This window comes from Nicotiana tabacum, chromosome 19 (assembly GCF_000715075.1).
Source record: "Nicotiana tabacum cultivar K326 chromosome 19, ASM71507v2, whole genome shotgun sequence".
NCBI classification, from domain to species: Eukaryota; Viridiplantae; Streptophyta; class Magnoliopsida; order Solanales; family Solanaceae; genus Nicotiana; species Nicotiana tabacum.
Window position 1 is genome coordinate 5,341,358 of NC_134098.1, and position 17,105 is coordinate 5,358,462.

At 34.4% G+C, this 17,105-nt stretch overlaps 2 protein-coding genes across 6 annotated transcripts; one reads left to right on the plus strand and one right to left on the minus strand.

Moving 5' to 3' along the window:
- Positions 1-496: 496 nt before the first annotated feature.
- LOC107822557 (uncharacterized) lies at positions 497-10,156 on the plus strand. Its single transcript, XM_016649116.2, has 4 exons — positions 497-1,593; positions 5,899-6,114; positions 6,376-8,340; positions 9,017-10,156. Exons 1-4 carry the CDS (start codon positions 675-677, stop codon positions 9,433-9,435), a joined length of 3,519 nt encoding a protein of 1,172 aa, XP_016504602.2. The 5' UTR covers positions 497-674; the 3' UTR covers positions 9,436-10,156.
- LOC107822566 (cysteine proteinase inhibitor A) lies at positions 7,034-14,705 on the minus strand. 5 transcript variants are annotated; one of them, XM_075239573.1, is made up of 3 exons: positions 14,426-14,705; positions 11,481-11,716; positions 7,034-7,314 (listed from the first exon to the last, which is right to left on the minus strand). In XM_075239573.1, the coding sequence occupies exons 1-2, from the start codon at positions 14,525-14,527 to the stop codon at positions 11,522-11,524; spliced, it is 297 nt and encodes a 98-aa protein (XP_075095674.1). In that variant the 5' UTR covers positions 14,528-14,705; the 3' UTR covers positions 7,034-7,314; positions 11,481-11,521. The 5 variants fall into 5 exon arrangements, with proteins under 5 accessions (XP_075095674.1, XP_075095671.1, XP_075095672.1 ...); XM_075239570.1 differs by having other exon boundaries at positions 7,034-7,398; XM_075239571.1 differs by lacking the exon at positions 7,034-7,314 and adding an exon at positions 10,297-10,506.
- Between the last annotated feature and the right edge of the window lie 2,400 nt (positions 14,706-17,105).

Consider the following 17,105-nt stretch of genomic DNA (forward strand, 5'->3'; position numbering starts at 1 on the left):
TTACCAGCCACTATTAGCCATTATCACCACCAACTATATTTTATTGATATAGAATTAGATGAATTAGTATTTAATTTAGATTTTATATTTATTAATTTTAAATCAAAATAAGTTATATACATTCAGATGTTAAAAAAATAAACAATGTTAATTATTCATTATTCAGATCTAATTAATTCATTAATATCTATATGGTATTCAGAGACAGACATGTCAATCTTAATACATATTTTAATATTCAAAGTATTAGTCTTAACAAAAACAAATGAAGCCTAAATATAAAATCGTTGCAAAGGTGGTGAAGATTCTTTTTCATGTGTTAGCATTTAGTACTAGATCTTGAACATATTTTCCACCTTTTTTAATAGCATGAAGCGTGCATAACGAAGTTAATAATTGCTAGCATTATATTCTTAATTAGTTTCAATAATAGAACTTCTTAGCATTATCTTCTCAATTATCATTAATCAGTTCCAATACATATAGATTACGGTCAAACTTTTTTATAACAATTGTGTTTGTTCTAACATATTTTAGTTGTTATAGTAAAATATTGTTATAGAAGACATATATTACAACATAATATAAAAATCGGTTCTGAAAAAAACTGTTGTCTTAGAGAGAAAGACCGTATAGTGTTGCAGAGATCCAACCAACAAACACACTTCCTTTCAATGGAGAAATCCTCCTCCTCCTCCACCTCCGCCTTTTCGCTATTAGCATTGTTAGTAATATCTCTTCGCGTTATAACAACATGCTTAGCCATGAATATAAGCACAGATCAATCTTCTCTTCTAGCGTTAAAAGCGCGCATCACTTCAGATCCTAATCACATTCTTTCAACAAATTGGTCTTCTTCAACCACAGTTTGTAAATGGATTGGAATCACTTGTGGCTCTCGTCATCAACGAGTTACTGTACTGAATATTTCAGGTTTAGGGTTTAATGGTACTATCCCTCCACAACTTGGAAATCTCTCTTTTCTTGTTTCACTTGATCTAAGCCACAACGATTTCCATGGCGAACTTCCACCAGAAATTTCTCATTTACCAAGATTGAGAGCCATTGATCTTAGTAACAACTACTTAACTGGTCAAATTCCTTCGTTTTCGGGTGATATTCGAATGTTGTCTCTTGAAATGAATAGTTTCAGTGGGTTCATTCCTTCTTCTATCTCAAGAATGAAGAATCTTGGATTCTTGAAATTAGGTTACAACAATTTGGAAGGAAATATTCCTAGAGGAATAGCTACTGATCTTCACAGTTTGAAATTGTTGAGCTTTGGATTCAATAAACTCAATGGCTCTAATGTGCTATCTATGTTCAACATCTCATTACTAGAAGATTTGGATCTTGAAAAATCTGGTTTAACTGGTAATCTTCCATCTGATTTGTGTCGTCGCCTTCCCAGATTGCGAAAGCTTGAACTTAACTTTAATAAGTTAAGAGGACAGATACCAAGAACCATTTCTGAATGCTCACAACTTCAAGTCCTATCTTTGATGGAAAATAACTTAGATGGAATAATTCCAAGAGAACTAGGTAACTTACAGCTGTTGCAAGATTTAACTCTTGGAAATAATACGTTAGAAGGTATGTGTTTACCATTTTTCTTGGGAGTTCAATTTTTGGTATACTATTATAGAATTTGACATATATATATATATATATATATTGACAATTTTTACAGCATGTTTGTCAAGTTTCTGGGAAGCTAATGTTTTCTTTCTTAAAATGTGCTTATTTTAGAGAATTGATATATGTAGCAGTTGTAATGGTCGAAAAATATACAAGTGCCCTGAACACACAGTTTTTAACCTAGCAAAAGTAGTTTTTCTGCTATGAAGAAGCCGAAAGAAAGTAGCTTTTCCTTGGAGTCAGAAGCCATTTTTAATTTTTTCCATCACAAAGATACCCTTCCCTATAAATACAAACCTATTCTCCTCTCTATTTTTTTTTTCTAAGGTCCTCTCATCACAAACTAAACCTTTGAACCGTAGAAGATAATAGCTAAAAATAGTAACGGTGAGAAAAGAGACGAGAGTTAAAAATTTACTTGTTTTTCACTAACTATTTAGTGGGCGTTTGGACATAAGAATTGTAAAATTTCGAAAAAAAGTAAAAAATATTTTTTTAGGTGAAAATGATATTTGAAAATTAGAGTTGTGTTGGGACATGAATACAATTTGGAGATGTTTTTGAATTTTAGTGAGTGATTTGAAGTGAAAATTTTGAAAAACTATTTTTTGGAGTTTTTAAAATTTTCGCAAAATTCCGAAATCCAAACTTCAAGTGAAATTTGAAATTTTCATGGAAAAATACCGATTCTGAAAGAAAATGAAATTTTTTTGAAAAAAAAGTAAATAATTTCTTATGACCAAACGGACCCTTAGCTTCTTCTGATGTAGCTTTGTACTCCCTCCGTCTCATATTATGTGTCGTGTTTCTCTTTTACATGCCCTTAAAAATATTAATTAGGAAAGTGATTGGACTATTATACCATTATTTATGTTATAAGATATAATATCTCTTCATTGAATATTTATTCTATTCATGTGTTATCTCCATCTTCAAGAACGATTATTACTAAGGGTAAAAAAGGAAAAAAATAATGAATTTGTCTTGAACTTCTAAAATGACAAATAATTTGAGACAACTATTTTTAATAACCACAACTGTTAATATGAGACGGAGGGAGTATTCTAGTAGTCAGCAGCCGATATTTCTGTCAAGCCCTAGTATTGTAGGGCATGAAACATAGCATGTAAGAGCATTTATAGCTAAATTGTAAGAATCATATTTCTTTTCCCGAAGACCATAGCTAAACCGTGACATGCCTCATGAAATAACGCTCCTACGATTCACTGCGCTCAATTCAGGGTCGGTTTGGTATGACTGAAAATAGTTTGCATGGAAAATATTTTTCATACTTTTTCTCTAACGTTTGGTTACCTAACAGAAAATATTTTTTTGAAAAATATATAACTTAAGCATATATTAGGGACAAGGGTCAAGGTCGAGATCATGAACAGAAGTTCGAGTTTAGGAACGAGGTTGGGGTTGTGGCCCAACTCAAGTAGGAGTTCGGGGTCAGGAGTCGCGGTTCAGGATTAGAGTGGGGATCAAATCGGGGTCAGGGTCAAGGATGGATTCAGGGTTGAGGTTCGAGGATCGGGGTCGAGATCGAATTTGAACCCGAATCCCTACCCCGACCCAAAACCTCAACCCCAACCACAGACCTCGAACCCGACCCTAAATCCCGACCTCGACCCCAATCTCCGACCTCGACCTCGACCCTGAAACCGACACATAAACTCGACCCTAACTTTGAACCTAAAACTCCAATGCTGACCTCGAACACCAAACCCGACTCTGAACTTCGAACCTGACCTTAAACCTTGATCCCCAACCTCGACTCCAACCTCGGTTATAAGCTTGACCCTGACCATGAATTTCGACCTTGATCCTAACCCAAAAATCGACCTCGACCTTGAACCTCGATCTCAAAACCCGACCATGATGTCTAATCCTCGATTCCAACTCTAATCTCGATCTTGACTCCAACCTAAACCTTGGACCCCAATCCTGACCCCAAGTCTCGACCCCGACCTCGACCTCACCCTAGGGGAAGGGAAACAGGGAAGAGTGGGTGGTAGGACGGGGTGGGAGGTTAGTCGGGGCAGGGGGTTGGAGGGTGGGTGGAGGATATAGTGGTGGTGGTGGGTTAGGAGTATGGGGGTTGGGGTGGTAAGGGTGTGGATTGGGGGTGGGGAAGATAGAAAGAAAGTTTTAGAAAATATTTTTTCTCCTCTTGATAGGAAAGTTATTTTTCTCCATTTGGAGGAAAATGAGTTCATAAGAAAAATATTTTGCAAAATATTTAAGCCAATAAAATATGAAAAAATTAAAAAATATTTTCCTTCATACCAAAAACATAGCCTCAATCTTAACAAACATAACATCAATTTTATCAATTCAAATTCCACATAATCTGCTTGGGCCTTAGTGATTGGTTCTAGCCACCAAGTCTTCACTTTTAAGCTTGAAGTGAAATCTTGATATGCCAACCCATTCCACCTTATTTGAAAGGTCTTAATGCTACTTGGGTTATAACAAGACCCAATTATTACTCAACATTATTCATCTTCTTTTTTAACCTTCCAACTATCATAAATTCTATCTTCTCTATTGTGTTAATTCTATTATCGCATACCAAATCCTCTGTCATGCCTAGCTCCTCTCTTGCCTCCCCTTAAACCATGTTGATATTATATTTATTGCATCACAGCTTGCAAGATGTCGTCAGCTCCTTCGGCTTGAACTGGAGTCTTAATAACCACTGGAACTATCCTTAACGCCAGACATTCTCTCAGAATTATAATTTTTTTTTCTAATCATGTTTATCTTCCTCACTCTCTTGGAAGCCCCTCAAGGTTCGAACCGAACTCAAAAATCACATATGCTTCAACTACCCAACCATCCTTTCTTCTCTCCACTTTTTTCTTCAAAAACTTAAGCTGCTTAGACTGATGCTAGCGAATATCCGGACCTGGGATGCAGGGGGTATATAGCAAAAAAAAAGCATCGAAGGGGTCGGATTACCCTGGTTGCTAAAGAGTCATCCGGAGTATGCATATATTGGCTTACCAACCTCACAGAATAGGTTATGTCAGGTTTAGTGATAGTAAGATATCTAAGTTTTTCCACAAACCTCGGATGCTTGCATCATCCAAGGGTTCCTTTCTCTTTTTTTTAAGTTTATGATTTTCATCTATAGGCTTTTTCACATACACCGGGAGAAAAGGTTACGATAGCAAGCCCCTTCCCTGCGGAGATCTCAAATACAATGAGGCAGTGATCATAATGAATTTCTTGAAATCAATTTTAAGAGTGGAGTTATGCAACCAAGAATCGGACTTTAAAAGCTAAAGACATGAGCCAAGAAAATTATGTGAAAACAATGAGAAGAACACGAACAAATTGGTACGAAAGAAATAATTAGGTTTCAAATATTAAAAACTATTTAATGTAAACTAGCACTATATATGTTACTTATGCAAGGGCAACTCGACATAATATAACGCCAAAGACGAAATAAAAAGTGAGGCCTTAAGTTTTTGTAATTATTTTTCTCTCTTATAATTTATCGAAATCTAAAGAAGTTATAATCAATTTTAATTATTGTCAATGTCTAACCAATTTGTTTAATATCTCTTGTGTTATCATGTTGAACTTTATTGATTTAGTTTTGAAAAACTTTTTCAGCCGAGGCAATGATATAAAAATTGTTAATGGTAACTGAATTAATACTTTTTACCTGATTGAAATTGTCCATTAGAGTATTTTTCTACTCATACGGTTTTCTCTTAGTACTTTTAATTCTAAATACAAGTTGAAACAAATAATACTTTAGTAACTACTATGTTTCAAGAGTCATTCCACGTTAAGGACAAATTTTAATAGTTACTTATCAAAGTAACTTGAAAAATGTCTATAAAGACACTCAAAGAATTAAGAAAAATTATTCGATCTAAACTAACATTGTAAGAAGATCGATTTAAGTTGGGACAAATTAAAGATAGGAAACAACTAGTAACTACAATTTAAGATGTGTAAATTATTTAGCTATAACTATTTTAACCAAATGCTTTAAAAGTTCTATCAATAGTGCATAATTATTAAATATTATATATATTATTTAAAGATTCTGGGCCCTAAGTATTTTGGGTCCTAAGGCCATTGCCTTATGGCGTTAGGCTCCAGCCTGCCCTGTGCTTAAGCTATTGTCAGCTGCAAATATATTATATATGGTTGGTTTGATTTTCTATGAGCATTATTGTATAGAATTAAGCTCTTGTTAAATATATGATTTTTTTTAATGTGATAATTTTTTGACAGGCACAATTCCATACGAGATTGGTCATCTTTATAACTTGAAGCTGTTAGTCATGGAAAAAAATAAATTAAAGGGCTCGATCCCTTTAACCATATTCAACATTTCATCACTTGAATTTTTATTTATGAGTGGTAACATGCTTGAAGGACCTTTACCAAGAGACGTTGGAAATTTGACTATGCTTACCACACTTGATCTTGGAAATAATTTCCTAACAGGTATCGATAAAAAATCCAATCCACATAATTTTACAGTTCAGTTTTATATTTATTTATAAAAAAGGGGAGTTTGGTACACAAAGCATCTCGCATTCACGCAGGGTACGGGGAAGGGTCGCACCCCAATGGGTGTAACGTAGACAGCCTATCCTAATGCAAGCATTAATGGTTGCTTCCACGGCTCGAACTCGTGACCTATCAGTCACACGAATACTCTGAAAAAATATGACAGTTCTTTTCTTTCACCTTTACTTTTTGCAGGTGTAATTCCAGATGAACTTGGTAACCTTCAAGAGTTGGTGGACCTTTCATTGTATTTGAATAACTTTAGTGGTTCTATCCCTATTGGTATCTTCAATATCTCTACTCTTGTATCTATTTCACTATCAGATAACCACTTTTCAGGTCATCTTCCTTCCACTATAGGCCATGGTTTACCTAATATTGAAGGAATATTTCTAGGTGAAAACAATATTAATGGTATATTACCAAGTTCCATCTCAAATTTGTCTAAGCTTACAGTTCTTGAACTAGGTGGAAATGAACTTACAGGTTCTATTCCTAAATCTCTAGTAAACTTAAGACTTCTTGAAGTTCTCCACTTACAAAGCAACTCCTTTATTGGTGAAACTTCAACACTGAGCTTTATTACTCCTTTGATAAACTTAGTAGATTTGAGGTTATCTTTCAATCCCCTAAATGCAGTGCTTCCAAAGTCTATTGGCAATCTTTCTCTTCAGTGGTTTTCGGCGATAGGTTGTAACCTCAAGGGCCATATTCCAAATGAAATTGGAAATTTGATAAATTTATCTTCTTTGGAGCTAGAAGACAATGACTTTACTGGCATTGTCCCGACGACGATAAGTTCTTTGACAAACCTTCAACAACTTTCACTTGGTGTAAATAGAATAAGTGGTCCTTTTCCAAATGGTTTGTGTGAGCTATCTAGCTTGTTTTTTCTAAAACTTTCACAAAATCAAATGAGGGGAAGTATTCCTACATGTTTAGGGGATTTGACTTCCCTAAGGGAGGTTTATCTTGATTCAAATAACTTCACTGCTAACATACCTTTAAGTCTATGGAATCTCAAAGACATCTTGAAGTTGAACTTGTCCTCTAATTTCTTCAATGGCTCTCTACCACCACAATTTGGAAATCTCAAGGCTGCAATACTTCTAGATCTTTCTTGGAATCAATTATCTGGTAACATACCTAATACATTAGGAAGTCTACTGAAGGTGACTCAACTATCTTTGGCTCATAACAGAATTGAAGGATCAATACCTGAAACATTTAGGAAACTCGTAAGTTTGGAAGCGTTGGATCTTTCATATAACAATATGTCTGGTGTGATTCCAAAGTCATTAGAGGCACTTCAGCAACTACACTCCTTTAATGTATCATTCAATAGGTTACACGGGGAAATTCCGAGTGGAGGACCTTTTGTCCATCTTCCTTTCCAATCTTTCATGTCGAATGAAGGATTATGTGGTAACCCTCAAAAGCATGTCCCAGCTTGTCCTTCTAATTCAAAGAAAAGAAGATTGATATGGATTTTAGTTGCCTCTTTGGTTATCTTTGTAATAGGGGTTGTTTCATCAATAGTTTTCATATTGATGAGACGTCGGGTTAAAACAGTCAATGCTGAAGATGAGTGGTCGCCTGAGATAGCGCCACAAAGAATTTCTTACTATGAACTTCAAAGAGCAACTCAGGGATTTGATGGAAATAACTTGATAGGTAGTGGAAGTTTTGGTTCTGTTTACAAAGGGACATTGGCAGATGGGATGATAGTAGCTGTTAAAGTTTTTAATGTGCAGATGGAAGGTACATTTCAAACTTTTGACAGAGAATGTGAAATCTTGCGGACTCTTCGCCACAGAAATCTCACCAAAATCATAAGCAGTTGTTGTAACTTGGATTTTAAAGCACTGATACTTGAGTACATGCCAAATGAGAGCTTAGACAAGTTGCTACATTCGCGAGATTATTGTTTAAATATAATGCAGAGATTGAATATCATGGTTGATGTTGCATCTGCTCTAGAATATCTCCATCATGGTTACTCAGTACCGGTTATTCACTGTGATCTGAAGCCTAGCAATGTGTTACTTGACAATGACATGGTGGGACACCTAACTGACTTTGGCATTGCTAAACTTTTGACTAAGGAAGAATCTATTGCTCACACTACAACCTTTGCCACTATTGGTTACATTGCTCCAGGTGAATTCTTTATTTAACTTTGTAACAATGTAATTGATTAACGCAACAACAACAACAACATACGCAGTGTAATCCCAAAAGTGGGGTTTGAGTCTTACCCCTACCTTGTGCAGGTAGAGAGATTGTTTCCGACAGTGGTGAAGCCAGGAATTTCGCAAAGGGTGTTCAAAAGTTAATATACACAAAAAATAATTTTTGACCTATATACAAAATATATGTTTCTATATATACAGTTTTTGCTTTGGTTGTCAGATTGGTTTGTTTGTTATTGCCCCACCCCTTTTTCCTTCTTGAGCTGAGGGTCTACCGGAAACAGTCTCTCTGCCTTCTTAAAGGAAGGGGTAAGGTGTGTGCACATTCTACCCTCCTCAGACCCCACTTGTGGGACTACACTAAGTATGTTGTTGTTGTTGTTGTTGTTGATGATGATGTTGTTGTTGTTATTGTTGTTGATGTTGTTGATGTTGTTGTTGTATATACAGTATAATTTTTCGATGAAGGGTGTTCGGTTGACCACCCTTCAATACATGTGGCTACGCCACTGGTACTTTCCAATAGACACTCGGCTCAGGAAAAACAAATTCACAGCATAGTCAAAAAGAGATACGATAATAAAATGTAATTGATTAACGCGTTATAAGTTTACTTGCTGACATATTTTTCTTTTCTTTGTTAGAGTATGGTTTGGAAGGCATTGTATCCAAGAGGTCTGATGTTTATAGTTATGGTATCATGTTGCTGGAAACCTTTACAAAGAAGAAACCTAATGATGAAATGTTCGGAGATTTGAATTTGAGAAGTTTCGTGCATAATTCGCTTCCTGATGAGCTGAATAAAATCATAGATGCCAACTTACTAACACTAGATGAAGAAAACTTAAGTCAAAAGCTGCAATGTGTATCAGCAATCATGGAGTTAGCCATGAATTGCACAGCTAATATTGCAGCTGAAAGGATGAACATGACTAATGTTGTAGCAGCATTGAAAAAGATCAAACAGAAGCTTTCTTCATGTTATCGAACGACCTTACGACATGACATCAGGTATTTTAATTTCATATTCGTTTTGAAAGAAAAAAGTTATAAAGTTCAGTAGCATTTGACCATATCAGTAGTTGTTCGACGTAGGCGGATGTAGCATGAAAGTTACGGGTTCACGTGAACCCAGTAGCTTTTGCTCAGACTCTATATACTCATGTACTAAGAAATTCTAAACTATCTATAAATATTTGACTCTTATCCCAGTTATTGTTGTATATTAACTTGAGATCACTGCAGGAACCAATAAACTTCAAATTCTAGATCCGCCTTTGGTTGTTCGTCGAATGTTATTGCTGGATTCTATAGTTATTGGAAGTTAAAGGATGGAGGCTCATCTACATAGCTTGTGTACCATTTTCTTTTTCTTGACGATCCATATATTTTTAAGAATTTAAAACTTTATACTTCAATTCTTGCATAACAATAAGTATTTTTTCCTTTTCCTTGTTCTTTACTAATCTAATATTATACTACTCCATGGCATGTCATACTCTGTATTTCTTGTGTAGCAACAAAGAGCCTTTCCTCTACCTAATTCTCTCAACATATCATCAACATCACAATACCACTACTTGTTAGCACTAGTGGCAAAGCCAAAAATTTCATTAAGAATGTTCATATTTGACCTATATATACATTATAATTTTCCAGCAAAAGTGAAAGATGGTCAATTGACCACCCTTCGCATGTTGTAGCTCCTCCCTCGGAGAGATTTATAGGATAATTTTTAGCAGAATGATCTCTGCCTACCTATGTTGCTCGGACCCTCTGAAAATTTCTCCGGGTGCGTGTCGGATCCTTCAAAAGTAGTGTATTTTTGGAGGATCCGACACGGGTGAGGCAACATTTTGAAGAGTCCATGCAATATAGCTGCCTACTATCGACCAATTCAAGAACTCCATATTGATGACCACAATAAAATTACGGCACTGCCAAATCAACTTTATTTTTTTGACTGGAGAAAAACATTGTAAACTATTCAACAGTATCGAGACTGTAACAATATGCTACCAAACTCGCAACAGGAAACGTCTTTAATTATATGTTTTCATTCCCCCGCTCTAATTCTCGCGTTCATGGATGGCACGGAGGTGGAAGAATAAACATTTCATATAGCCAGAAAAACCTGAGAATGAAACTGTGACAAAATCAACTGTGCTACAAATGAGTTTTTAGCATTTCTGTAGTTTGTTGTACTAAATGTCTAAAACCTGCCATGTCAGGATAATAAGCACAAAAGAAGTATATCTACATCTTCACGCCAACATAAGAAAAAGAATGAATTATGAAAATTTCGATCCATCCAGCCCAACCAACAACTCATGACGATTACAGATCCTCAATCTGTACAACAAACAACAACAACAACCACCCAGTAGTGTCCCATAAGTGGGGTCTGGGGAGGGTAGTGTGTACGCAGACCTTACCCCTACCAGTAAACCATTTAATGCAACAGAATGTAATGAAACTGGCTCTCCCTAGTTTCCAAAACATCATATTAAACCTAACAAAAGGCAGCCCGGTACACAAAGCATCCCGTATTCATGTAGGGTCTGAGGAAGGGTCGCACCTGAAGGGATGTAACCCCAAGAGATGTAATGTGGACAGCCTACCCTAATGCAAGCATTAGTGGCTGCTTCTACGGCTCGAACCCGTGACCTATAGATCACACGGAGACAACTTTACCGTTGCTCCAAGGCTCCCCATCCTATTGGAAAGCATTTAGAAACCAAATGTCGAGTATACTGCACCAAAGCAAAGCAAACAGCTTGAAGAAACAATTATCCATGTTCGTTGAAACTTTTAGTAGGGACCTGAATGCATTCATTAATATGAAGATTCATTATAACTATTTTTATGCTGGTTGTTGACCTACACGCAAAGCTCAGGAAAAATGGCAATTGCTTATGCTTCTCAGATATATATTAGCAACAGAAAAGCAGTACATATACAAGATATAGCATAGAACTATCATATGGAGGACCATATAATATGAAATATGGAACATTGTAAAGTTACAGATCCCTGTAACTTAACACTACGGCATAGTTAAAAGCTTACTTTACGATATTCAAATATTGGCAAGCTAAAATATGTTACCTTTATTTTCACAAACATAAGAGGCATTCATTTAGCAGTTGTTAAGCACTAGTGGCATCCCCAATAAGCTTGAAGTCTTCAACTTGCTTGAAGTTCTGCCACGGCTTCACCCAGACCTTGGCTTCGTATGCTTTCTTCTTACCACCTTCAGTTGCTTCCAGTGTTATGTAGTACATGGTTCCAGCAACCACTTGTTCCTTCACATTCACAACCTTCCCGAACTCCAAAAGAGCATTCTGATATAGAACATTGTTCAAAAAGCAAGAATAGTGATCCATGAGTGCTGAAGCAATCAATCTCTGTCGTAACGAAGTGCAAAGAAGATAAAGGCTGTCCCTGTACATGCTTAATCACAGAGACACTAGCAAAGATTTATGCAATTCAGACTTACTAAAGTGGAAGGGGAACCTTGGCGTAACTGGTAAAGTTGCCATGTGACCATGAGATCAAGGGTTCGACCGTGGAAACAGCCTCTTGCAGAAATGCAGGGTAAGGTTGCGTATACAATAGACCCTTGTGGTCCGGCCCTTCCCCGGACCCCGCGCATAGCGGGAGCTTAGTGCACTGGGCTCCCTTATTTTTTAGACTTACTAAAGTGGTAAAAAAACATAAATATGTGCATCAAAAAGACTAAAATACTTATTTTGTTATTTCTGTTTGGAAGAATGCAGCTCTTCTCTTCTCTTCTCTTGGCTCTCATTCCCACCATGAAAAAGCACTATCTAAACTACCGCATCCTAATGAAAAATGAACTTAAACAAGATAGAAGTTTGAACATTTGTACAAGCTTATCTCAATTAGTTTAGCAACTTATAAGCTAGTACTCACTTTGTTCCAAAACTATGAGATGCAATTCAACATTCAAGATTCAAAAAGATGAAACTCCGACTGAAATTTTCTTTAAATCATTACCTATGAAGCTAATGACTAAAGGTCTAAATCATTACTATAAATGATGTTGTTTCAGAATATATCTACAACATTTACATTTGAAAAGATTAATAAGTTTATCGCTTGTTTGAGGCAAACTGATCAAATTAACTCCTGAAAGACAAATAGTGTCACATAATTTTGGATCAAGAAAATATCTTTTTGATAACCGAGAAATTCCCTGAGTGCTGATGGCGCTAGGTTCGGCAATGGATCCACCCATCTACCCTTCTCTACTTACCCAACTCTTAGCTTAGTAGCCTTAAAACTATTCATAAGCAGGTCAGGTATTAAATACTTGTGCTAAATGGTCAAACTACTTGTTCAAACAAGTTTTTGGTCTAACCACTAGATAGCCACTTATCATAGTCAGCACCTAGCTTAAAACTTCAGCTAACAATGTAGGTGCTTGGAGGATATTCCGTTATCAGTATATTATCACAATTCGGCTTGTACATGAGTTTAGATCTGGAATTGTGGAGATTTTAAGGCTTTACTTCCTATTCCAGAAAGATGTTACTTTGCAGTATTTTATTGTATCTATACATATTATTTTCTTTTAAAAAAAAATTAATCTACACATATTCATTGACATCTTTCGATGAAGCATTGTCATGTTCGATGATACCGCTTGTAATAAGGTATCCGCCATTGAGAAGGAGGATTGCAGTAAGTTGAGTTCACCTAATTTAGAGAAAATGATCTCTCGTACGGCTGCACCCACTTAAGATTTTTATAGAAGAAATTGCTCCAACTATGATCTCTTGTGTTTTATGTAAAGATCTCCGTTGTTATTTTTGCTGATCTTCAAGGATCATATAACTAAAAATAACATTTGTAATGAACTACAAAATCAAATCTCCCTTTTAAAGAAAATTGAGACATAGTGGATTAATAACTTGATTTTTTTTTTAATTTTGTTTAAGTTACATACAACTTCAGTTTAAAAAATTTTTTACACTATCAAGTCATATTTACATGTTGTAGCAAGTAACCTATCAAATCACACATTTTAAGAAGGCTTACAGTGACAGTGAGTACAACAAACTCATTTTTATATAACAGTTTCTTTTGTTTTAAAAAGTAAAATAACACAGGTAAAAGAAACATTTGAACATGGGAATATTTGACAAACACATTGCAACCCTATGTAAATATAAGAGGAACAAACAAAATCAATTCCACAATCAGGGGATAAAAACAAAGTTCAGCTCCAATTAGGGGTGTCAAATGGGCGGATTGAATCGATTTTGGGCGGTTAAAATGGTTGGAGTTAATGACCTGCTCAAATGTTACTTGGGTTGGGTCAAGAAGGGCTAAAATTTAGGTCATAGCCCTACCCGTCCAACTCTTACCAAAGCTTTAATTAAGATGCATTGTTTTCTTATGAATTGAATATTTCTAAGATATTTTGGGTCAAAGTTACTCATGTATTAATTGGGGTTAAAAATCAACCCAACTTTAAATGGGTTGAGATGATTTGGGCTAAGATGAACTGAGTTCAATAAATAATCAGTCCAACCTTGAGCGGGTTGGGGTGAAATTCAAAAATAGCCAGATTTACAAGTGATAATTAAAAGATAGTCACAGTTTCAAAAGTAATCGAAATTTAGCCACTTTTCATGTAAAGATAAATCTGAACGAATACACTGTTCAAAATCCGAAAAAGATTCCAGCATAATATATTGTTGTTCCAATATAATATACTGGAGTTCCAGCATAATATAATGGTCCAGCATAATATGACGGAAGTTGATGCACACGTGCTCCAATCTCCAATATATTATGCTAGAACAAAACTAGCATAATAGGCAGGAATAGTGACTATTTTCCAATGACTTGGCAAACGCGGACTATTTTTCAATTACCAGTCCGAAAATTGGCTAGCTCGTGCTATTTTCACAGCGGGTCATTTGGGCTTTTGCCAAATTTGACAGCCCTAGCTCCAACAAATTCACAAATAGGAAATATAACCACAAAATACAACAGAATAAGGAAAAGCAAAAAAGAGGGACCTGTTTCTTGTTGTGTTCATCAACAGCAAAGCGAGCAAGATCATTGATCTCAAGGCTGTTCTCAGATCCTCCTGCCTCACGAATTCCTCCTAGAGTTGCCATTAATTGTCAATTTTTGCACTAATTTTGGGTTTTCTGTAAATGGGTTTTTAAGAAGAATAAATATATAGAGACTAAAGCAAGTGCAAAGAAGATGAAAGAATCGTCAGTCACTGTCTACGAATCTAATGGTAATGGAACGCGTTTTGATTAAAGCTGCACTGAATAATTCCTATTCCGTTTTACAACTGGTATATTGTACAGTTATTCTAAATATAAAATTTGTTTTGATAGTGACTTAAAATTTTATATTTACTAGTGAATATACCGTGCTTCGTTATAAAAGATATCAATAAATTTGCCAAATGTTACCTTATAAATATAGTTGATATATAAGACATAAAAATTTCATATCTATATGTATTTACAAAAATAAATTTTCTAAAAAAAGAAAGGTACATTTAGGAAAAAGGAGCAAGAGTACTTGCTTAGCACCTTCTTAACCCGATATTAAAGAGATATATACCTTATTAAAATAAAGACATATTAGCAGTGTCTTTTTGAAGCATTTGTTTCAAAGTATCCAACATAACTTTTAGTACCGCAAACATCTACTTTTAGCTTTCAAAGTATCCACGTACTTATATATATTAATAATTCTACTATATTTAATAGTATATATTGTACCGACATAATCAAACTTACTAAAAAGCAAATTCTAGCAGACTATGAAAAAATATTCAAAGCACTATATTATATAATCATTTCCAATCTTCAAACCGCAAAACATACTACTCCCTCTTTTTCAAACATACCACTCCCTCTTTTTCAGTTTATGTGAACCTATTTTTTTTTTGGTCCGTTAAAAAAAGAATGACCCATTTCTAAATTTGATAATAATTTAGCTTAAACTTACAATTGTACCCTTAATGATAAGCTTTTATAACCACACAAATATTCTGGGCCCATTTTTGGCTTGTTTAGGACCATAAATTCCAAGTCTTAATTTTTTCTTAAACTCCATGCTCAGTCAAACAGGTTCACATAAATTGAAACGGAGGGAGTATATATTTTAAATCCATTAAAATACACAAGAAATAGTAAAGAAACTTAAAAATTTTCATTAGATAGTTATTATAATATGTATAGGTGAAATCATAAAATAGAAATAATAAAATTTTACACTTTCTTACTTACTTTCTAACTTCTATAGATGTGTTTTACTTGGTGTTATGTCTGTCTATCATGAAAATGGTGTAGTAGTTTACATGACAATAATAGATCGGGTGAAAATTTTTCTAAAATAATTCAAAAAATAATAATTATATATGATAAAGGGATGGAACAAATATGAAGGGACAAAGAAAATGTATAAAGTCAATCTATTGTAAGATAATATGTGTTCTCGTACCAAAATAAATATAGAATTACTTCAAGCATTTATTTTATGAAATTGCTTATTGATCTAAAACTTTTTCGAAACACACAAAATACAATATGCAAAAGCATATGAAGAAAAATTAAAATGTACAAGGAAAAAATTGCATACGAAGAATAAAACAGGAAAATATGACAAAGAAAATAATAAAAAAGAAATTATTAGTAAAAAAAAGGCACAAAGAAATAATGATATTATTCATCCCCTAAATTAATAAGGTTCTCATCCGAGCAAAAATAATACTATCTCTTGTATCGTTTATCATTTTTTATTCTTTTTCTTTCTTTTCCTACGGCTAATTCCTTTTTCTCTCCTCTTTTCTACTGTTACTGAAAAAGACAGAAGCTTTGGCCCATCCCTTCACCCTCTTCATGCCTATAAAAGTTTTATTTTCTCCTATTTCTCTGAGAAAACATTCAAAATTGCTTCTTTTGTTTCAAGATAATATTTTTTGTTTCACATATAAGCATGGAGGAAAAAGTATCTAGTCGAATTCTTTTAGAGTTCTTGTTTCTTTCTGCTCCACTAACACTTCAAAATTATTTATCCTTTCACATTATTAATACAGACTTTAAAAAATATGTAACAAAACAGTTCAAACTTATGATGTTACCATGTAAATAGTAAATCATGACAACTTCATATAATCACATTAATATTGCTCAGTTGTAGTAATCTAAATAGAATAAAAGAAAATATTTGAGAGATGATATAATAATTAGAAAATGTGAGAATACTTATAAAAGAGTTTACTTTAATTCTTTTACGTTAATTATGGTATCACGAAATTTATCTATACGCAATAAAATCTAATATTTAACATGAAGAAAATAAAAAAGGTTACTTGTAATACTATTTACCAAAAATCTTGTTCTTGCCGGTCTTCATGTTTTTCCTACAAATCATCTCCTGAATTGTATCATTAAAAAAAAGACTCCATTATAATTAATTCATCAAACAACCTTTACTAACTCTTCTTGTGCTCTGTTTCTTCGATCCTTCTTCCACTGATGCTATGTAATGCATCTGTTTTTTTAATATACAAATGTAAATGTATGTGAAACTGTGTGTGAGAAAGAAGAAAATAAAAGAAGCGTAATTAAGTAGATTAATGGGAAGAAAAGGAAATCAAGATTTTTTGGCTTTCTTAGGGAAAGCAAACGTATAATTGAAAAGGTAGAAGGAAGATTTGAAACGGTGCTT

Excerpts from the sequence above, each read along its gene's own strand:
- LOC107822557 (XM_016649116.2), top strand. The coding sequence starts at position 675 with ATGGAGAAATCCTCCTCCTCCTCCACCTCCGCCTTTTCGCTATTAGCA. Across the intron at positions 6,115-6,375 it reads TGGAAATAATTTCCTAACAG|GTGTAATTCCAGATGAACTT; the intron begins GTATCGATAAAA and ends TACTTTTTGCAG. Across the intron at positions 8,341-9,016 it reads TATTGGTTACATTGCTCCAG|AGTATGGTTTGGAAGGCATT; the intron begins GTGAATTCTTTA and ends TTTCTTTGTTAG.
- LOC107822566 (XM_075239573.1), bottom strand. The coding sequence starts at position 14,527 with ATGGCAACTCTAGGAGGAATTCGTGAGGCAGGAGGATCTGAGAACAGC. Across the intron at positions 11,717-14,425 it reads ATGAACACAACAAGAAACAG|AATGCTCTTTTGGAGTTCGG; the intron begins GTCCCTCTTTTT and ends GTTCTATATCAG.